The sequence below is a fragment of the Musca autumnalis genome, unplaced genomic scaffold (genome assembly GCF_047663935.1).
Source record: "Musca autumnalis isolate F117 unplaced genomic scaffold, ASM4766393v1 scaffold_4, whole genome shotgun sequence".
NCBI lineage: Eukaryota > Metazoa > Arthropoda > Insecta > Diptera > Muscidae > Musca > Musca autumnalis.
The window spans coordinates 88,155,403-88,178,790 of NW_027411977.1; the positions used below are offsets into that span (position 1 = coordinate 88,155,403).

Genomic DNA, 23,388 nt, shown 5'->3' on the forward strand with positions numbered 1-23,388 from the left:
TTCGTAAAAATAGGAGAAAATGGGGTGAAAATGGGGCACGGACCAAAAGACTCCGGCATGTGTACACTGAGGTGGCAGCCGCTGGCCCGAACAAAAGTGTTCTTTGGTTCCGGGTCAATCCGGTACCGAATAGAGATAGGTAATGGAAAGCAACAATCGATTTTTCGACTTTGGTCTAAAACTAAAAATGCGGATTTTCGGACTAGCGATTATTTCAGTGATCTTAAAACTCGACTTCGATTTTTTTATAACCGCAGAAAATCGATAATAATCGACTTTTCGTCGATTTCCGAGTTTTATTTTGAAACTGTAAAAGTGTTAAACCGCCAAGTCAACAATCTATGGGCAAACTCGAAAATCAATCACAAGATAATCGATTTTCCCCACAGACAAAAGTCGATTACGATTTTTATAATTTTGTCAAGCAAACGATCAATCGAAAGTCGACTTACCTACCCCTAGCATCGAACAAACCGCCGCCATTTTTATACCCTAGAGCACTATGTGGTAAGGGGTATTATGTGTTAGTGCATTTGTATGTAACATACAAAAGGAAGCAAGATAGACCCATAGTTCCTTCTAGGGATATACATAGAATCACTTTCTGAGTCGATTTATGCATGTCCGTCCGTCCGTCCGTTCGCAACATACAGGCCGCATTTGTTGACCGATTTCGCTGAAAATTGGGGAATACCATTTTTTTAGCCGTCGGAAGATCAAGTTCGAAGATGGGCTATATCGGTCCAAGTTTTGGTATAGCCCCCATATAACGGTACCTCCCGATTTAAGGTATTTTAAGGATCTTAGTCGCATTTGTTGCCCAAACCAGCTGAAATTTTACATTTGAGGTTCCCAATGGCCGCGAAATTGCTCCACTAAAAATTGTCAAGATAGGTCCACGGTTCGGTATAGTCCCCATATAACGATACCTCCCGATTTAAGGTATTTTATGGATCTTAGCCACATTTTTTGCCCAAACTAGCTGAAATTTTACATTTGAGGTTCTCAATGGCCGCGAAATTGCTCCACTAAAAATTGTCAAGATAGGTCCACGGTTCGGTATAGTCCCCATATAACGATACCTCCCGATTTAAGGTATTTTAGGGATCTTAGCCACATTTTTTGCTTGAACTAGCTGAAATTTTACATATGTGGTTCCCAGTGGCCACGAAATTTCGACACTTAAATTGAGCCAAATTATATCGAAATCGGTTCAGATTTGGATATAGCTCCCATATATATGTTCGCCCGATTTCACGTATTTGCTGCACCAAACACGCTATATACGTCCGATTTTGATGAAATTTGGAATGTTTGACTGAATTCGGTCTAGAAATAAGTTTGCCAAATTATATCGAAATCGGTTCCGATTTGGATATAGCTCCCATATATATTTTCGGCCGATTTCACGTATTTTCTGTACCAAACACGCTATATATTTCCGATTTTTATGAAATTTGGAATGTGTGACCGAATTCAGTCTAGAAATAAATGTGCTTAATTATATCGAAATCGGTTCAGATTTGGATATAGCACCCATATATATTTTCGGCCGATTTCGTGTATTTTCAGCTCCAAACACGATATATAAGTCCGATTTCAATGATATTTGGAATGTGTGACTGAATTCGGTCTGGAAATAAATGTGCCAAATTATAACAAAATCGGTTAAGATCTGGATATAGCTCCGATTTATATTTTACATATTCACAGTGGTGTAGGGTATTATATAGTCGGCCCCGCCCGACTTTGATCCTTTCCTTACTGGTTTTATATTGAATCACCTTATAATTAAAATTGTATCTAAGCTAAGGTAAAAACTCCTCAAAATATGGTACAGGGATACGAGAAATCCATTTTAGACAATTTCAAGTAGATTTACCCTGTTTGTCTGGATGGTGCGCATAATAACTCTCGAATGGATCAACCGATTTGGTCCAAACATCCCTGACAAAAGTTAAAAAATTTAGCTTAAGTACAGTTTAAGAACGTTTTTACATTTTTACCGAAGGTAACTCGTGATTCTGTTTACAGCAATATAATGTGTTTTGTGAGCAAGTCCATCATGTCTTACAGGGTCCAGAAGCTCTAAATAATCTGACGGTGATCAACTAAAATGGCTGGTGGCACGATTACTGTCAAAATTAATGACGCTGATCCAACCTTGGTACACCGCAAAATATCGCCGAAATTAAATCAAATTTCCAGTTAACTCCTCCCTTCCACACAAAAGTTCAAAATTTTTAGCTTAGATACAGCAAAAGACCTGTTCGAAAATTGCTTTAAAACCTTTATATAAGGCTGTCATTGTGGTTCTGATTTATAATATAAATATATAATTTTAGAATTAGTGGACAAGTCCGTGCTTCCTGACGTAATGGTCTAAAAGCTGTAAAAAATCCTGCAATGACTAACTAAACGACCAAAAAAATGGTAAATTCCTGTACGTACATCCTCTGCAAAAGTTCCGATTTCAACGCCCATTTTCATTATAAGCCTGAATAACTTTAACTCGTTGTTCGAGTGTGTATCTTTCCATGGTTCAATTTGAGAGAGGTAACCTGCAGTTGAGAAATACTAAATCATATGCAGTAAAATGTTTGATATTTAGATGTGGTTCACGTATAACATCGGTCCATCTTTTATATGTAAGTAAATATGTTTTCTTTATTAAATACATTTTCTTAACAATTAATTCCTAAATATTCAAGTTATCATCTGCTTCGCTTTGTACAATGTTTAGTGAAGTTCTGTCCATCTGGAATATATTTTGATCGCTTCAAGAAATATTTTTCTGCAATTAAACCAAAGTATTGTGTCATAACTTTGCATTTGTACACGTTGACTGTTATTGTTCTTGGCAATCTGATGGTCTTTCTGCCTGACATTTCCCGGATACTTCGTTGAAGTAGCCGTTACAGTAATAATACCAGCCAAGATATTGTCCAGACAATAAGTAACAATAAACGTATCTGGAAAAGATAAGAAACATGTTATTTTTTAAGAATATTACTTATGTATTTGTTTTTATAATGACACAAAATTAATAGAATTAAAAATAAGTAAGAAAGTATCAGTCGGCTTTGCCGACAGAGATATACCCTCAGCTTGTGTGAATTGAAATATTCATTTGTGAAGAGCCGGTATTAGCAACCAACATTTTCGAAGTTAAACATTTTCGAATTTAAACTACATTTAGACAAAGTATTACGAAGACCAAATTTTGGACCCAATCGCTTGATCCTTTCAACAGTTATCGTGCGATCGTCTTAGACGATCTAGCCATGTCCGTCTGTCCGTCTGCTGTAATCACTCTAGCGTTCGCAATAATTGAGCTAGAGCGCTATATTTTTGCACCCTAGTGTCTTTTTTCCATAGCCAGGACAAGTTCGAAGATGGGCTATACGGCCCACGTTCTGGTATAGCCTCCATAAAACGGTACCTCCCGATTTTCGGCATTTTAGGCCTTTTTTGATCAAACTACTTGTAATTTCACGTTTGGCGTTCCCAGTGGTCGCAAAACATCTCCACCGAAAACTGTCAACATAGTTCCATGTTTTGGTATAGCCCCCAAATAACGGTACATCCCGATTTTCGGTATTTTGAGGATTTTAGCTACAATTTTTAACCGAAGTACCTGTTATTTGCCGTTTGAAGTTACCAGTGGTCACAAAACTTCTCCACTAACAATTGTCAACATAGGTCCATGTTTTTGTATAGCCCCCATATAACAGTAGCACCCGACTTTCGATATTTTTAGTATTTTAGCTACATTTTGACCGAACTACCTGTAATTTAACAAGTAAAAAGTCATTAAGTAAAATAGTCTTAATTAAAATGGAATAATTAGGGTCCTTTCACAATTTTAGGTGAAACAACTTTTCGACAATGGATAGACTCCTACTGCCTCCCACTATTGCTTAAATTATACTGTGAACACAAATGTTGGGCCACAAATGTTGGTGTGTTTATATTAAAAACCCCGAAGGACAGATGCGCCGTGAGTCGAACTTCCGCGTTATGGCGTGATGAAGTTTTTGCAAGAGACCCTGTAAGCCATCATGAATTAGTATTATATCTTTGTTTGGTGTTTTTGTAGAGAATTTAAGCAACAGTGAACAAAGATATAACGCTAATTCCTGATGGCCCACAGGGTCTCTAACAAAAATTTTATCACGCCATAACGCGGAGTTTCGACTCACCGCGGATCTGTCCTTCGGGGTTCATAATATACTCACCAAGGCCTTTCTTCCCCAAGAGGAATTTTCCGTGCCCCAGACTTTAACCTCCATTTTGTTGCACAGTGTTATCTAATCCAATCTAAAAAAAATGTGTTCAGCTAGGTAAAAGGTACCACCTACTTGGCTATATCAAAGAGTCAACCTATCTTTAAATTTTTTGGCGGACAAGTTTTATAGCTGCAGGGAACTTCAAGAGTCAAATTAAGGGTAGTTTCATCAAAACAATGTAGACCCTAAAAAATGGACCCATGTTGACCAATTTTAGTGAAGAAATTTCGTGACCACTGAAAATTCCCGAAAATCGGGAGGTACAGTTATATGGGGGGATATACCAAAACATGGACCTATATTGACGATTATTTTGAATAGAATTGTAGCTAAAATTCTCAAAATACCGATAATTACAGCTGAAAAACAAAACATGGATCTATGTTGACGATGTTTCGTTGGAGATGTTTTATGACCACTGAGAACTTCAAATGTCAAATTACAGCTATTTCGGTTAAAAACTGTAGCTAAAATTCTCAAAATACCGAAAATCGGGAGGTACCGTTATATGGGGGCTACACCAAACATGGACCTATGTTGACGATGTTTGGTGGAGATGTTTCATGACCACTGAGAACCTCAAATGTCAAATTGCAGATAGTTCGGTTACAAATTGTGGCTAAAATTCTCAAAATACCGAAAATCGGGAGGTACCGTTATATGGGGACTATACCAAAACACGGATCTATGTTGACGATGTTTCGTGGAGATGTTTCATGACCACTGAGAACCTCAAATGTCAAATTAAAGCTAGTTCGGTAAAAATTGTAACTGAAATGCTCAAAATACCGAAAATCGGGAGGTACTGTTATATGGGGGCTACACCAAACATGGACCTATGTTGACGATGTTTGGTGGAGATGTTTCATGACCACTGAGAACCTCAAATGTCAAATTGCAGATAGTTCGGTTACAAATTGTGGCTAAAATTCTCAAAATACCGAAAATCGGCAGGTACCGTTATATGGGGGCTATACCAAAACATGGACCTATGTTGACAATGTTTCATGACCACTGGAGATGTTTCATGACCACTGAGAACCTCAAATGTTAAATTACAGCTAGTTCGGTTAAAAATTGTAACTGAAATGTTCAAAATACCGAAAATCGGGAGGTACGGTTATAAGGGGGCCATACCAAAACATGGACCTATGTTGACGATGTTTGGTGGAGATGTTTCATGACCACTGAGAACCTCAAATGTAAAATTGCAGATAGTTCGGTTACAAATTGTGGCTAAAATTCTCAAAATACCGAAAATCGGGAGGTACCGTTATATGGGGACTATTCCAAAACATGGACCTATGCTGACGATGTTTGGTGGAGATATTTTATGACCACTGAGAACCTCAAATGGCAAATTACAGCTAGTTCGGTTAAAAATTGTAGCTAAAATTCTCAAAATACCGGAAATCGGGATGTACCGATATATGGGGGCTATACAAAAACATGAACCTATGTTGACGATGTTTCGTGGAGATGTTTCATGACCACTGAGAACCTCAAATGTCAAATTGCAGATAGTTCGGTTAAAAATTGTGGCTAAAATTCTCAAAATACCGAAAATCGGGAGGTACCGTTATATGGGGACTATGCCAAAACATGGACCTATGCCCATATCCTTTGGGAAATAAGGTTGTTGATCACTAGGAACTCTAAGTGCCAAATTATAGCTAATTCGGTCTGCAAATGTGGCGAAGAACGTCAAAATACCTCTAATCCGGAGGTACCGTTATATGGGGGCTATACCAAAGAGTGGACCGATATAGCCCATATTCGAACTTGACCTGCCTATGGAAAAAAGACCCTCTATCTCAATTATTGCGGACGCTAGAGTGATTACAACAGACGGACAGACGGACGGACAAACGGACATTGCTATATCGTCTTAGAATTTTATCCTGATCAAGAATATATATAGTTTATAGTTTATATGATTAGTTCGATGTGTTACAAACGGAATGACAAAATTAATATACCCTCCATACTATGGTGGAGGGTTTAAAAATTAAGGTTCCCAGTGGTCACAAAACTTCTCCACCAAAAATTGTCAACATGTTTTAGTATAGCCCCCATATAACGGTACCTCCCGATTTTCGGGAGGCGTACAGTTCTATGGCGGCTATAAAAAGGGCGTGGAACTATACCGACAAATTTCAGGTGAAACAAGTGAGCCAAGGCTATAGTCGGGTCGGGGCCGACTATGTGATACCCTACACCACTACCCCTGTTCATAAGCTTTTGACTAATAAAATTCAAAATATTAAAATTCGGATAGCTTAGCGCCTTTGCTCTGAATGTCTTCATTAACACAGGTCAATGTTTTTGAAACGCATTTAAGTGCATCGACAGTACAACCCAAATAAAAAATGGAAAAGTGGGATGTATGCCAACCATCAATAGGCTTCTTTCTCTGTTAGACCCCCATCAACCCAAAAATTTCGTGAGGGTCCGATCAAAATTTCGCAGTGTGATTGTACAAAAATGACAAAAGGGATGCATTACCGACTATTGCGATATCTCTGTTGTTTGACCACCTATGACAACCTACTTCACATCGTTGTAAAAGTGATATTTTCTACTTTCCTTGCCAGGTTTTGCTTTCGATATACCTCCTACAGAAGGGAGATATTAACTTTGAAATAAAACGTTGGTCTTTTTTCCAAATATTTTTTTTTCACATTCCGACCCCTGAATAACATCCGACCATTATCAAAAATCAAAAGGTTTTTTCCTCTGTGGGACCCCCAATAACACCCAAAATTTCGTGACGATCCAATTGAAATTGCGACCTGTAGCGTGATTTCCAAAAAAGTGGAAAAATGGGATGTTACCGACTATATCTCCGTTATTTGGATACCTACGCCAACCTGCTTTACATCATTGTAATGATGGGATTTTTTACATTCATTGTCAGACTTTGCTCTTGGAAGGTCCCGAACCAAAGCTGTGATATTCGTCATTATTATTAAAATCGCAAAAATGAAAAGTTGTGTTCTATTAGCGGCTTTTGCGATATCTTCGTTGTTTGACCACCTACGACAACCTACGTAACATCGTTGCAAAGGTGATATTTATTAGCAGGTTTTGCTTTTGATATGCCCATTTTAGAAGCGAAGATATTCGCTTTGAAATAAAACGTTGACTTTTTCTCCAAATAAGTTTTTTGCCCATTCCGACCCCTGAATATTATCCGACCATCGCCAAAATCAATAGGCTTCTTTCTCTGTAGGATCCCCATTAGCCCCCAAAATTTCGTGACGATCCGATCAAAATTGCGACCTGTAGCGTGATTACAAAAAAATGGGATGTATTGCCGACTATTGTGATATCTCCGTTATGTGGCCACCAACGCCAACCTACTTTGCATCACTGTAAAGATGGGATTTTCTACTTTCATAGTCAGACTTTGTTTTTGGAAGATCCCCAACCGAAGCTGTGATATTCGTCATTATTATTTAAATCGCAAAAATAAAAAGTTGGGTTCTATTAGCGGCTATTGCGATATATTCGTTGTTTGATCACCTACGAGAACCTACTTTACATCATTAGAAAGGCGATATTTTCTACTTTCATGGCCAGGTTCTGCTTTCGGTATACCCCATATTGAAGCTGAGATATTCGCTTAGGAAAAAACGTTGTCTTTTTCTCCAAATAAGTTTTTTGCCCATTACGATCCCTAAATATTATCCGACCATCACCAAAATCAATAGGCTTCTTCATCTGTGTGACCCCCATTAACCCTCAAAATTTCGTGACGATCCGATCAAAATTGCGACCTGTAGCCTGATTTCCAAAAAAGTGGAAAAATGTGATGTATTATCGACTATTGCGATATCTCCGTTATTTGGTCACCTGCGCCGACCTAGTTTACATCATTGTAAAGATGGGATCTTCTACTTTCATAGCCAGGCTTTGCTTTTGGAAAGTCCCCAACCAAAGCTGTGATATTCGTCATTATAATTAAAATCGCAAAAATGAAAATTTGGGTTTTATTTGCGACTATTGTGATATCTTCGTTGTTTGATCACCTACGAGAACCTACTTTACATCATTAGAAAGGTGATGGTTTCTACTTTTATTGTCAGGTTTTGCTTTTGGTATACCCCGTATAGAAGCTAAGATATTCGCTTTGGAAAAAAACGTTGTCTTTTTATCCACATAAGTTTTTTGCCCATTCCGGCCCCTAAATATTATCCGACCATCACCAAAATCAATAGGCTTCTTCCCCTCCGGGACCCCCATCAATATCCAAAATTTCGTGACGATCCGATCAAAATTGCGACCTGTAGCGTGATTACAAGGTTTAGATGGACAGACGGACGGACGGACGGACACACATAGCCAGATCGACTCAGCTCGTCGAGACATTCATTTTGGTATATAAGTATGGGTCTACGACCATTATTTCGATGCGTTACAAACTTTTTGGCCAAAACCAACTTATAATACCCTCCCCACATAGTGGTGTAGGGTATAAAATGTTATTCCCCCAACGAAGGCTAAATACCAAATTTCAGCCATTTCGGTGGGAAATTGAGGCCACAACCTTTAAAATACACCGTTAAAATAGTACCGTTCTATGGGCGCCCTATGAAGGCGTGGAACTATACCAACATATTTCAGGTGAAAAATTGTGCACGCTAAACGAAAAGTAAATACCAAATTTCAGTCATTTCGGTGTGATAATAAGGCTAGAACGGTACCTCCCGAAAATCGTGAGGCTATATCAAAAAGTGGACCGATATAGCCCATTTTCAATACCAAGCATCCTAGTAATATACCAAATTATTAAGTTCTATCTTAACAGGTAAAAAAGTGTCAGTCGGCTTTGCCGACAGAGATATAACCTCCGAACTCGCACGTTCAAATCTTCATCAACCAAAATCACTTTGCCCAATAATTATGTATTAAGGAGGTTTTAGATATTGTGGCCCTTTTGGGGGTATAAACTAGTAATGCAGAGGAAGTAACTGAAGGGATGGATCGACATACTCCATTTTAGAAGTAGATCTTTTTTTAAATTTTGGACGAAATTGTTGATCAGTTCGAGAGTTATCGTGCCGTCCAGTCACTACATATGGTGGAAATTTTGTGTGGAGGTACCCGAAGGAGTGGACAATTATAGTCCATATTCGATCTTGATTTATATCTGGTAGATATATTAGGATGGGTAAAGTATGGACCAAATCGGCCACTCCCTAGTTAGTTATCGTGAGCACAATTTTCCGAACATTTTCGAAACCTTGTGGGGGGCGTACCTGAAGGAGTGGACCAAAATGGCTTATCTTCGAACTTAAACTAAGTTTGGAGAAAATATTATATATATAATTGTTCCACAAACATCCCATAAGGGACAAGGGAGACTTCTCTCATATCAATGAGTGCACCCCTATTCATATTAGCTCAATGATATGGGACCTACAGTTTATCGCCGAGTCCGAATGGCGTGTCTAAGACACCACTTTTGTAGAGAAGTTTTACATGGCTGAAATACTCAGGAAATGTCGCCAACATTACTGAGGGGTATTTTGCCACCGTTGAAAAGTGTTTTGATGTTGCCTGGCCGGGGAATCAAACCCACGACCTTATGTGTGCAAGGCGGGTGTGCATACCATTGCACCACGGTGGCACCCGAGAATATATTACGAAGGCCAAATTTTGGACCGAATCGGCAGATCCGTTCGAGAGTTATCTTGCGCTCCCACCACCACACATGGTTTCATAGGGGGTTTTTTTTGAAACTTTCAGCCTATTTTCTCAGAAAGTATGGACTTGCACCTTATAAAACTTGTACCGTCGTATATGGGGCAGTGAACACAATTTGCTACAACATAAAATTAAAGCGATTCGAGAGGTGGTCCTAAACCAAAGTTTTCCCAAAATTTGTGTGGGAGGTACCCGAAGGAGTGGGCCGATTGAGTCCATATTGGAACCTCATCTTAGTCTGGTAGAAATGCAAAGTACGGACCAAATCTGCTAGTTCCTTCCGAACATTTTCGAACTTTTGTGGAGGATGTACCGGAAGGAGTGGACCGATATAACACATCTTCAAAATATTACGAAAGATAAATTTTGTACCGAATCGGTTGATCCGTTCGAGAGTTATCGTGCGTTCCAGCCAGCCAGACAGACAAACGGACGGACATGGATAAATCAAGTCCAAATTGTCTGAAACGGATTTCGTCCAAACATACTTGGAGTTTACAACCATTATTTCGATGAGGCACATTTTGCCCGTATGAAAATGTATATACCCTCGTTAGTATAAATGCTGAGGGTATAAAAATTTCCAGCTGTATCTTGATTTCTATAGACAGACGGACGGACTTATAATTTTATGCTGATCATGAATATATTTATTTTATAGGGTCTCCGATGAATATTTCAATGTGTTGCAAACGGAATGGCAAATATAATTATACCCTCTATATTAAGGGGGATGGTATAAAAAAGTCTAAGAGGTAGTTTACACTATATATCAATGTCAAATGACACGAAATAAAAACATTCCATATCTACTCACGCAGGCAATGTGAAGACGTAATTTTATTACATTTTTGCTGGTGTGTACGCACAGAGTAAATGGCGTAAGGAAAATCTCCAATATTGCACATATTAGCGAAAATATAACGATGGGAAATTTCATGTCATATGACATTTACATATAGTGTAAACTACCCCTAAGAGAGAATCCGTCCACAACCGAAATAATGGGTTTATTAGGGAGAGTTATATGGAAATTAGCAATTAAATATTGGAGTTACCGAGTTCCCTTCAACTTTTTAGATGTCTTAAACTTACTCTCGACACGTTGGATCACTGGTCTTAAAATATCCGGCTTTACCAAGTTGACTGCAATATGTATTTGCATCCAGCGGCGATGTTGTGCTTGAACTGGAAGGTGGAGAAGGTGTTATAGATGTTGTTGTACTCAACTCTGTACTTGTAGTGGTATGAGTTGACGTTGACTCTGTTGTACTTATTGTGGTCTCAGTTGTAGATTCCTCAGGTGAATTGGTAGTACTAACCATTAAACAGGATGGCTAAGTAAAAAAAAATATTTTAATAAAGGTATTAAAAATAGAAACAATTATGAAACACCTACGCTGTTTGTTTCAGCTGGCACACAAACGTCATTTGAATATGTATTACAAACATATCCTTGTGGACATGAATTTATGGCGGTTACATAGGGTGTGTTCGATCCACCAAAACAATAACCATATGTGGTTTGGTCGAGGCATGTAAATGCACCATACGATTCTTCGCAATTATTGCAATTTTCTTCATAACAAATGGGGGTAAAACCTTCATCCGGCAGCCGACATATTTGTCGATCAGCTGTACAAACACGACCCGCCGGACATGATGTTATTGTGGTAGTAACTGCACCTATAATTAAATAGATTGGAAATTTAATTACATACAAAGGTTGATATTAATTTAAAAGGAACATTGATATTCCCAAAAGAGACCACAAAAAGATTTCGAATCTCGTAGCTTCGACTGTAAGAGAACAATTTATTTATGATTGTAGTCTTTTTTTCGATTATTTCGTATTCAATAATTTGAAAGTCTCTAATCGTATTCATACCATTGTAACATGTTGAAAAATGAGTTTCATTATGACATGCTACATTATTCGATGCCAAGCAAAGATCACAAATTCCGACTTTTGCTGTTTCGCCAGAACGGTAGAGTATCAATAGAAGCTACATATAAATGAAACACAAACAGATTTTAATTATTATTTTTTTTTTTCTTTTAAAAAGAAAATTAATATTATTTATCTGAAATAAATATTATTACAGTAATTATTCGAAAACATTTCTGCAACGACATTTTCAATAAACTAATTTTAAATAATATTTTATATTATTATTTTTTTCGCGAAAAAATTTTAGATGTTAATTTTTAAAAATATAATATTCTTGAGCACTGTTAACCGTCACTAATTTTTCACTTGCGTCTCAATCACTGATTAATCACGAAGTATTTCGGCCAATTAACATGACTGGGCCGGCTGCCACATTGTAAAATTCAAAGAAATTGTTTACCTTGATTTTTGATTATATCTGATTATTATAAAGATAAACAAATAATTTTTGTTGTTGTCATAAAAAGTTGTTGGTGTAATTGCCGTTGTTCGTTCAACAAAAGTGAAATGTATTGACATTTATTTATCTTGCCTAGAAAGGGGTGGTATGTATTTCACGTTTTTTTCTTCTAGACAGTTAGATTTGTGCTATTTACCAGAATGTTTGCCCGCTCTAATTATAAATTGCGTATGTGTATACATTAGGGTAGATACAAACACATTTTTTAATAACTATTTTTTTATTTTCAGAGGACTATGATGATGATGATGTAGGTGACGTAGGGGATGGAAGATACCAAGGAACGGTCGTGACCGGTTTTAACATGGCAAAGCCCAGGATTTATCTTGGTCCCTCTTTCATCTCAAGTGGACACTGACCTCCCCGTGGTGTCACCTGGGGAACTGCCTTTAACACCCGTTAAAGGTAGTGAGCTAACATGTGCCGCGCGTTCACCAATAAGAACGTTAAAAACTTGGGTTTGGGCGTTGGGTTAGTAACCCTCCCCTAGAAAAAACAGCCTACTATGAAAAAACGAAAGAAAAGAAAAACGAATCCCTCTAAAGTTGACGAACCCCGCAAACGTTTTAAGGACCATGATCTGCGAATCTGCACCTGGAATGATCGCACTCTTTATAGAGATGGTGCAGTCTTCGCTTTGGCAGACGTACTTGAAAAGTACAACGCCGATATTACTGCCATACAGGAAATACGATGGATTGGGAAAGGCTTCACAACAACACCTAAAGGTGTCGCACTGTATTATAGCTGCCATGACGTAAAGCATGAGTTTTGTTGCGGATTTGTAGTTAGTCGGAGAATAAAACATCTGGTATCCAGCTTCACCCCAGTGAATGAAAGACTTGCTGCAATTCGAATAAATGCTAAATTCTTCAACATCAGCTTTATTTGCGCTTATGCTCCCACTGAAGAAAAGGACGAACAGACCAAAGATATATTTTACGAGCGCTTAGAAGAAACATATGACCGTTGCCCTGCCCATGACATTAAAATTATTCTAGGCGATTTTAATGCCAAAATTGGAAAGGAGAGTATCTTGGCCCAACAGTCGGGAATTTCAGTCTCCACAGTGAAACATCTGACAATGGTATGAGGCTGATAGCAAGGGTACATACCCGTCTAAACGTTGCAAATTAAGCACGGAAGTTGGATATCGAAATATTGCCCACTCCATGCAAACAGCCGCAAAATCTATACTTGGATACCAGAGACCTCCACAAAGGAATTCATGGTATGATCAGGACTGTCGTGCTGCTACCGAAGAGAAAAATGCGGCATATAGGGCTACTTTACAATCAGTAGCAACGCGTAGCGCACGAAAGAGATATCGGGAGAAAAGGAGAGAAGAGAAACGTCTTTTCCGCAAGAATAAGAGAGAAATGGAAAAGCGGGAGTGTGAAAAAATCGAGATGTACAGGAGGCAGAATGAAGTCCGAAAATTCTACCAAAGAGTGAAACATCAAACAGATGGCTTTGGTACAGGCACATCCTTCTGTAGAGACCAGCAAGGTAATCTGGTAACAGATACAGATAGCGTGCTCAGGATATGGAAGGAACATTTCTCCAATCTGCTGGTATCCAATACAGCGAAGACGACGATGATACCACAGATCCAATCCCAGAAGATGGTATAGAATGTATACCGCTCGGCCAAGATGAGGTCAAAACAGCAATCAACCGGCTGAAGAATAATAAAGCAGCAGGAGCCGATGGCTTACCAGGCGAGCTGTTTAAAACCGGAGGCGACGCGCTGATAAGGTGTATGCATCAGCTAGTTAGCACCATCTGGCAAGAAGAACGTGTACCCGACTATTGGAACCTGAGCATCCTGTGTCCCGTCCACAAGAAAGGAGATAAGACTGTTTGCTCCAACTATAGGGGCATAAGTCTTCTCCCTATTGCCTATAAGGTAGTGTCAGGGATATTGTGCGAACGACTAAAGCCAATGGTTAACGAAATAATTGGGCCATACCAATGTGGCTTTAGACCCGTCAAGTCCACCATTGACCAGATATTTACCCTGCGGCAAATCCTGGAGAAGACCCATGAGATGCAGATCGACACATATCACCTTTTTGTCGATTATAAAGCAGCATTCGACAGTCCCCTCCGATCAAAGGTATTCCATGCAATGCCTGAATTTGCTATCCCCGCAAAGCTCATCCGGCTTTGTAAGATGACTCTAACTGATACTAGGTCCTCAGTTAAAATTGAAAAGAACCTCTCCGAACAGTTCAGTACCAAAAGAGGTTTCAGACAAGGGGACAGCCTTTCGTATGACCTATTCAACATTTTGCTGGAAAAGGTAATACGAGATGCAAATGTCAAAAGAAATGGCACAGTTTACACCAATAGCCACATGTTACTTGCTTATGCTGATGACATAGACATCATGGGACGATCAGTAAAGGAAGTAACTGATACCTTTAAATTGATGGTGTCGACGCGTCCATAGAGCTCAGACCAACTGTGGAAGTTGGTACCTATAATTTTGAGGAATGCCAAGGACTCGAACCCACATAGTCACCAAATTACGTTACCTGGTTTCACTGGTGGTGAAGCAGATCTTCGGACGTATCGACTATGTAGTGGCTTCTCTGTCCTAGAACTTTTCGTTTTTCAAATGCAAATGTGTTTTATACATTTGCACGGATATTTGGCCGCTGTTTTTGTGTTCTTCGTCGTCGGAAGACCAGACGGCCCCGCTTTCTCCCAACAACAACAAATGCTGCATCTAACACCACATGTTGATGATCAGCGGCCCGGAAATGCATCATTCCTGCAATTCAATTGCAATGGTCTCCGCAATAAGGTCAACAAAATTGTGGCCTTTATGAGTCCGAAAAACACCATGATCGCTGCGATCCAGGAAACAAAGCTCACTGCCACCTGTAGCTCGCAACGTTGAGATGGTTACAACGTTCCGCGGAAGGATCGCAAAAGAAGCGGAGGAGAAGGACTTGCCTTCCGAATACACCAATCTGTCCAGTACAGGCCTATTTCGTTTGAGCTTGACTTTAGTGACTCATATATAGAATGACCCTTGTTCTACCGAAGGCCTTCGATACCGTCAACCATGCCAATCTGTTCGAGGATATAGAGAAGACCACTCTCCAGCCGTGGTAGCAGTAAAGTGTGGAACTGCCGAGGTGGAGCTGCTTAACGTGTACATAACACCGAGGAATAGCTGCGACCTGCGTTATATGTCCAATATCAGTTTGCTTTTAGAGGGCAATAACCGTCTGGTGCTAGAGGGCTTCAATGCATATCATGTGTTTGACATTCAATCCTAGGTAATGACTAGAGGGGTATAGCACTGTCCGAGCAAATTGATAGCTTTACGTTTTGTACGGTGAATGAAGAAGCACTTACGAGGATACGTGCCTGCCCAGTATGCCCGCACGACGCACTGCATCTTTTCAATTGCCCTACCAAAACTACTCATCTAACTCCTGTGGATCTGTGGTTACATCCCATCCAAGCAGCCACTTTCCTGGAACAGGAGGTAGACCCAGAGCCAGATTGAGCAGAAGAACGAACACGCAAACACAATAATAAACACTGTTTCAACAATAAAAATAACAACGAGGATACGAGGAGCTTGCCACAGCTCGCCACATATCTCCATTGTGGCACCAGGTCTGATAAATGATGTATCCTGGCAACCGGTAATTTCTGTTGCAGGATTAAGTAAATTACGGGCAGCGGTTAATTTACTCTCGAATCCGAGAAAGAAGGATGATAGGACGGCTGTAACTTTCAACGGCGTGAGAGGAACTGACCCAAAGCGGGCACATTTAATTTTAACTGGCAATTATAAAGGCCGTTTAACTGTTCAGAGTGATAGGGGAGTGCTAGAGAAGTGTTCTACGCCGTATATGAAGAACCCTCCCAGCTGAGGAGTTACCACCAAAATTTACGATGGGCGATGTTGGGTATGAAAAGTTCGGCCCGACCGAACTTAATGCGTTTAAGCAATGATTCTATACAAGACACTAGGTTGATTTGATTAAGAAAAGGTTTCAAATTTGCAATAATAATTGTATGAAATAGCCATTCACATCCGATATGCCTGATGAGCTGAATTAAACCACCAGCGAAACGATCGTAGCATATTGGTTGGGTGTGTGGTACTTCGCTCAATAAAAACTCCTTGGGTCTGTTAGCTCGATTAATTTAATTAATTAAAAACTTTCATAAATAAAACAAGTCAAAAAGCGTTAAGTTCGACCGGGCCGAAGATTTGAGGAGGCATCCTTGCCTGGCTTCCGTAGTGGGTCCACCCTGCCCATTTTCCAGACATCGGGATCACCGAGGTTGGCTATCGACAACTTGAGAACTTTAGTGAGATACCCCACTCCCGCCTCATCCAGCTGCTTCAGCATTACCATGGAGATTCCATCAGGGCCAAACGTTTTGGATGATTTAGCGTTTCTGATGGCATTGGCAACATCATCCATCGGCAGGAAGAGATCTGATGCGACGTTATACTCTTCTCTTCGCCCTGTCACTCTCGGCGTGCTCGACAAACTTTCGATTGAAATTACTTGCGCACCTCTTCGGGTCCGTCAACGTAACGTCGGCAAACGTGACTGAGGTCCTATCTTCCTTTCTTCAAGGGTTCGAGAGTGACTTAACCTTTGCCCACAATTCACCTTTACCGTCTCCAATGTTGCAGCTGTTCAGATGATTTAACCATTTGTTCCGCTTATGCTCGCCGACCAGCCTGTTAACTTCCAACAACTCCCTGACTCTGTGTCATTGGGGTTGGCACGACGAAGCTCATCACGCTCATTTGCTAATCCCATCGCCTCTGCTGGCAAGTTTGGTCTTACTTCGGGTATTCGACCATCCGGGATATGGCGAGTGGCCACAGCAGTGATGATGTCTCGGAACGTCCTTTCCGCTACCCGAACATCAGAAGGATTGGGCAATTCTGCTAAAGGAGAAAATTATGGGGAGATGGTCTGATCCAAGGGAAATGACAGGTGGCCAGGTAACGTCATTTGTCAGACCAGGTAACACGATGGCAATGTCTGGCGAACTGTGACACTCTCCTCTAATTCTGGTATGGGCGTCCTCATTGACCGTGCAAAACGTAGAGCTATCAATCTGCTCTGCAAGCTCTGTACCTCTCTGGTCGTTTCCGAGGGCCGAATGCCACATCTCATGATGCGCATTAAAGTCCCCCAGGACCAGGCAATTATGACCTTCCAAGGGCGGGCTAATGTCAGCCCTATAATCTGAGATACAGTTATTTCTCGGCGGGATGTATACGTTCAGCAACTCTATCTCGGCAGTTCCACACCTGACTGCTACCCCCATACATTCCATGTACGGGTCATTAGAGACAGGCTCAAGCAAAATAGGTCTGTATTGGACAGACGGGTGCAATAGGAAAGCTAATCCTCCACCTCCACTTCTGGTGCGATCTTTCCTTAGCACATTGTAACCATCACAATGCTCTAAGCTGTGGTTGTCGTTCAACTTGGTTTCTTGCACCACCGCCACCTTGATGTTCTTCCGACTCATGAAATCTACTATCTCCTCGATCTTACCTCGGTGTTAATTGCAATTAAATTGCAAAAAGATGCATTCTCTGGGATTGGGACAACAACGGCTGGTGTTAAAGGCTGCGTGTGCGGTTGTTGTCGAGGGGACTGCGGGGGAGTTTCGTAGTCAGACGACGAGGGAGTTTCGTAATCCGACGACGACTCACTGGGGACTGTGTTCACGCAGCATGCAGCAACATTGTCCCTGTCGTAGTTCCTCGCGTGGACAAGTCCAGAACAACCCCTTACATGCACCCACTCCTGACATCTATTGCATCTCACCGAAGGTTCGATGTGGATGAAGATGCGGATGTGACAAACTGAGCACAGATATATTGGTCCTGGGGTTTCTTCCGTCCCGGCACGGACCAAAAGAATTTGGAGCAGGCATTCCGGGATATGCTACTCCCAACACAGAAAAACGAAACAAATACAAACATATGCACACTGAGATATTTTATGACCACTGTTACTGAAATAAGGTAAAAAAATGCATATAAAAATGTCTTCAATCAGTCTATATCAAAGTGTGGACCTATGTTGGAAATTTTTGGTGGAGAAGTCGAATATTTTAGCTAAAATCCTCAAAATACCGAAAATCAGGAGGTACCGTTATATGGGGTCTGTATCAAAAAATGGGCCTATGTTCACAATTTTTCTTGGAGATGTTTTGTGATCACTAGGAACCTCAAATGTCAAATTACAGGTTGTGCGGTTAAAAGTTGTAGCTAAAATCTCCAAAATACTGAAATTCGGGAGTTATCGGTAGATGTGGGCTATACCAAAATATGGACCTATGTTGACAATTTTTGATGGAGAAGTTTTGTGACCACTAGGAAGTTCAGACGGCAAATTACAGGTAGTAGGGACATAAAAATACAAAATACCGAACATAGGGAGGTACCGTTATATGGGGGCCATACTAAAACATGGACAGTTTTTGGTGAAGATTTTTTTGTGATCACTAGGAACATTAATTGTCAAGTTACAGGTAGTTCGGTTAAAACTTGTAGCCGTAATCCCCAAAATACCGAAAATGGGGACGTACCGTTATTGGGGGCTGTACTAAAACGCGTACATATGTTGACAATTTTTGGTGGATTAGTTTTGTGACCCCTCTGAACACCTTGACGTTTGGTACTTCGGTTAGAAATTGTATATAAAAATTCTAAAATACCGAAAATCGGGAGGTACCGTTATATGGGGACTACAACAAAACATGGACCTATGTTAACAGTTTTTGGTAGAGATGTTTTCTGACCACTAGGAATCTCAAATGTCAAATAGCAGGTAGTTCGGTTAAAATTTGTAGCTAAAATCCTCAAAATACCAAAAATTGGAAGATACCGTTATATGGGGGCTATACCAAAACGTGGACCGATATCCATCATTTTTGGTAAGTAAGTTGACTTGACTTCTAGAAACCCTAAATGTCAAAATATATCTAATTCGATCTGATAATGAGGCTAAAAACATCAAAATGCCTCAAATCGGGTGGTACCGTTATATGGGGGCTATACCAAAACATGGACCGATATCGATAATTTTTGGTAGATAAGTTTCCTGGCCTCTAGGGCCCATAAATGTAAAATTATAGGTTATTCGGTTGGAAAATGTGGCTAAAAACGTCAAAATACCTTAAATCGGGTGGTACCGTTATATGGGGCCTATACCAAAACATGGGCAGATATCCATCATTTTTGGTAGATAAGTATCTTTACCTATAGTAACCATAAATGCCAAATTATTGCTTATTCGGTGTAAAAGTGTGGCTATAAACGTCAAAATATCCCAAATCGTGTGGTACCGTTATATGGGGCTATACCAAAACATGGGCCGATATCCATCATTTTTGGTAGATAAGTTTCTTGAACTATAGGAACCCAACTGTCAAATTATAACTTATTTGGTTGGAAAATGCGGCTATAAACGTCACAATACCCAAATCGTGCGGTACCGTTATATGGGGGCTATACCAAAACATGGACCGATATCCACAATTTTTGGTAGATAAGTTTCCTGGCCTCTAGGACCCATAAATGAAAAATTATAGGTTATTCGGTTGGAAAATGTGGCTGAAAACGTCAAAATACCTCAAATCGGGTGGTACCGTTATATGGGGCTATACCAAAACATGGGCCCATATCCATCATTTTTGGTAGATAAGTTTCTTGAACTATAGGAACCCAACTGTCAAATTATAACTTATTTGGTTGGAAAATGCGTCTATAAACGTCACAATACCCCAAATCGTGCGGTACCGTTATATGGGGGCTATACCAAAACATGGACCGATATCCATAATTTTTGGTAGATAAGTTTCCTGGCCTCTAGGACCCATAAATGTAAAATTATATGTTATTCGGTTGGAAAGTGTGGCTATAAACGTCAAAATATCCCAAATCGTGTGGTACCGTTATATGGGGCTATACCAAAACATGGGCCGATATCCATCATTTTTGGTAGATAAGTTTCTTGAACTATAGGAACCCAACTGTTAAATTATAACTTATTTGGTTGGAAAATGCGGCTATAAACGTCACAATACCCAAATCGTGCGGTACCGTTATATGGGGGCTATACCAAAACATGGACCGATATCCATAATTTTTGGTAGATAAGTTTCCTGGCCTCTAGGACCCATAAATGTAAAATTATAGGTTATTCGGTTGGAAAGTGTGGCTATAAACGTCAAAATATCCCAAATCGTGTGGTACCGTTATATGGGGCTATACCAAAACATGGGCCGATATCCATCATTTTTGGTAGATACGTTTTTTGGCCTAAATTGACCTTCATGATATTTTCGTAGGTTTTACCCTTTTTGAGATATAGAAGTTCAAATTGAGACAATGCACTAACTGTATCGCCTCCTTATAAAACAATATCATGCTCAGTACGCCTTAACTAACTTTTGATGAAAACCGCTTACACATGGGAAGATTTCGCGGATTCTGAAACAGCACTGTTCATAGATAAGAAAAATAAAAGAAACAGAAATAATCGCCGGAGGGATTTTTATATAAATCGCGATCAAAATTCACAATTTTAGGGTTTTTTTAGATTTTCACGATTTTGCTTGGAAACCGCAAGTTGTATCGAAATGAGTCTAAAGAAAATGTTGTAGCTATGAAAATTCTCTATGTTTCTTAATATTTCTCATCTATGAGCATTGTAGTTTTAGAATCTGCAAAAACTTCCCAGGTGTAAGCACCTTTCATTTAAAATTAGTTAAGGCGCACCGTGTAGGGGGTTGGAGTTCCAAATTTAGTTTGTTTTTTTTTTTGCTCTATTTACACCCTCTTTAACCTAAAGGCTGAGGGTAATTTTGATTCATTAGACAGCATACGCAGCCAAACTGATGACTTATTGGCTATTTGCATTATAAATATTACTATTATTCATTTGACTTACCACTATTTAGACCAGGTATCGGCACTAATACAAACGCATTTTTTGCGGTCTCACGCATACGACTTTCTCTCGCTCTCTCCACAAACAGCGTGTGCGTTAATACATTGCTAAAATTAAAAATCACTGAAACGAGTGACAGCAGAACCTTCTTCATTGACTTCAGAAAGAAGACTGAGTGGTGGTTGCTCTGTTGTTATTCTCATCGAGGGCACGTGTGCCTCTTTTTGCCGGATGCTGATTAAGACCTTAATCCATACCACCTACTGGGATGCCGTTGACTAGTTCTGTGGTATCTTCGCTATCTATTATACTGCGTGCCAACAGATTTTAATGCCAGTTGCAACAGAAGGACGTGGATACAAGTGGATTTTGCTGCATTTCGAAAACATATTATGAATTCTTTAAATCAGAAAATATTATCCACTTGGAAAAAATACTATTTAAAAACCCGACTCCATTGAAACCCGCTTTCTCCAAAAAAAGGAATGCATATCTTCTGTTTTTTTTTTTTGTTAAATAAATGGTTTATTGGGTTTATGATCTAAATTCGGCACTCAAAGTTTTTACAAGAAAACTGGGGCTGGAGCAGCAGCATATGTCAAGGGAGCGGAGTAAGTGAAAGGAGCGGCATAGGTGGCAGCGTATTTGGTAACAAGGGGAGCTGAGTAAGCAGCAGCAACTGGAGCAGCAAAGGTCTTGGCAACAACTGGGGCAGTGTAAGCAGCAGCTACAGGAGCAGCGAAAGTCTTGGCTACAACGGGAGCAACAACTGGAGCGGTGGCAATACCATTGTAGTTACGGGCAACATATTGGCTACTGGTGGCAGTGACGAAGGGAGCAGGAGCGGTGTAAGCCAAAGGAGTGACCAAACCAGGCTTGGCAACAGCGCAGGCAATGACGGCAAAGATGACAACGGCCTAAATGAAAAATAAACAACAATTGTTAAATACACTTGAATGGATTTTAGTGCAATATTTTCACAACTTACGAATTTGAACATTTTGAGTTTTGTTTGAGAGTTTGAAATGTGATTACTTTGATAAGTAAGGTACTTCTGATGCCAGAAATAGAACGTAGTAAAGTATTTATAGATCACAGAAATGGTTTACCTATATTTTCGAAATAATTAATTTAACAGTTAGCTAAATAACTAAAGCTCACCACTGTATTCCAAAATAAACATTCCGTTATTCACTGCTTACAATTAACATGCCCAACACAATTTGTGAGGTGATTTGTATGTATTTCAATTTTTAATTTGCATTTATTTCAAGTAATTGAATACTGTTTAAACATTGTTTACATTTTATTTTGATGGATTTTGTTGGTAACAGAAGTTATTGTAGATTTCAAGAACAGTCAAAATTGAACATTCGAGTGTGTACATGATTCATGTTTTAATCATGACACTCAGGTTCTATGATGGCCCTGAGTCTGTCTTCTTGAGCAACGCTAACTGTTAAATTGCATTCAATCAGATTTTATTATAAATAGTTCACATGGATCTGATTACCATCAGAAGTAATTTACCTACCAAAGTAATCACATTTCAAAACCAAAACCAAATTCAAAATGTTCAAATTCGTAAGTTGTGAAAAATTTGCATGCATTTCCATAACAATTCTGAAGACAATCTTTTGTTTAAATTAGGCCGTTGTCATCTTTGCCGTCATTGCCTGCGCTGCTGCCAAGCCTGGTTTGGTCACTCCTTTGGCTTACACCGCTCCTGCTGCTGTTGTGGCTGCTGCACCTGCCCCTTTCGTCACTGCCACCAGTAGCCAATATGTTGCCCGTAACTACAATGGTATTGCCACAGCTCCAGTTGTTGCTCGCGTTGCTGCCCCAGTTGTTGCCAAGACTTTCGCCGCTCCAGTAGCTGCTGCCTATACCACCCCTGTTGCTGCTACCTACTCTGCTCCCCTTGTTACCAAATACGCTGCCACCTATGCTGCTCCTTTCGCCTACTCCTCTCCCTTTACTTACGCAGCCGCCCCAGCTCCAGTTTTGTTCTAA

The 23,388-nt window shown here is 39.9% G+C and overlaps 3 protein-coding genes across 3 annotated transcripts; 1 reads left to right on the top strand and 2 right to left on the bottom strand.

Moving 5' to 3' along the window:
* Positions 1-2,823: 2,823 nt before the first annotated feature.
* LOC141402998 (uncharacterized) lies at positions 2,824-11,916 on the bottom strand. The gene is made up of 5 exons (XM_073985130.1): positions 11,887-11,916; positions 11,747-11,798; positions 11,398-11,684; positions 11,094-11,335; positions 2,824-2,972 (listed from the first exon to the last, which is right to left on the bottom strand). Exons 1-5 carry the CDS (start codon positions 11,914-11,916, stop codon positions 2,849-2,851), a joined length of 735 nt encoding a protein of 244 aa, XP_073841231.1. The 3' UTR covers positions 2,824-2,848.
* A 9,999-nt stretch (positions 11,917-21,915) lies between these two features.
* Positions 21,916-22,382, bottom strand: LOC141403416 (uncharacterized). The gene is made up of 2 exons (XM_073985789.1): positions 22,364-22,382; positions 21,916-22,292 (listed from the first exon to the last, which is right to left on the bottom strand). The coding sequence occupies exons 1-2, from the start codon at positions 22,373-22,375 to the stop codon at positions 21,939-21,941; spliced, it is 366 nt and encodes a 121-aa protein (XP_073841890.1). The 5' UTR covers positions 22,376-22,382; the 3' UTR covers positions 21,916-21,938.
* Positions 22,383-22,947: 565 nt separating this feature from the next.
* Positions 22,948-23,388, top strand: LOC141402999 (uncharacterized). Its single transcript, XM_073985131.1, has 2 exons — positions 22,948-22,959; positions 23,026-23,388. The coding sequence occupies exons 1-2, from the start codon at positions 22,948-22,950 to the stop codon at positions 23,386-23,388; spliced, it is 375 nt and encodes a 124-aa protein (XP_073841232.1).

Coding starts and splice junctions, on each gene's coding strand:
- LOC141402998 (XM_073985130.1), bottom strand. CDS start 11,916: ATGAAACTCATTTTTCAACATGTTACAATG. Junction 11,799..11,886: donor TTTTTCAACATGTTACAATG/GTATGAATACGA, acceptor GTTCTCTTACAG/TCGAAGCTACGAGATTCGAA. Junction 11,336..11,397: donor TGCCAGCTGAAACAAACAGC/GTAGGTGTTTCA, acceptor TTTTTTACTTAG/CCATCCTGTTTAATGGTTAG.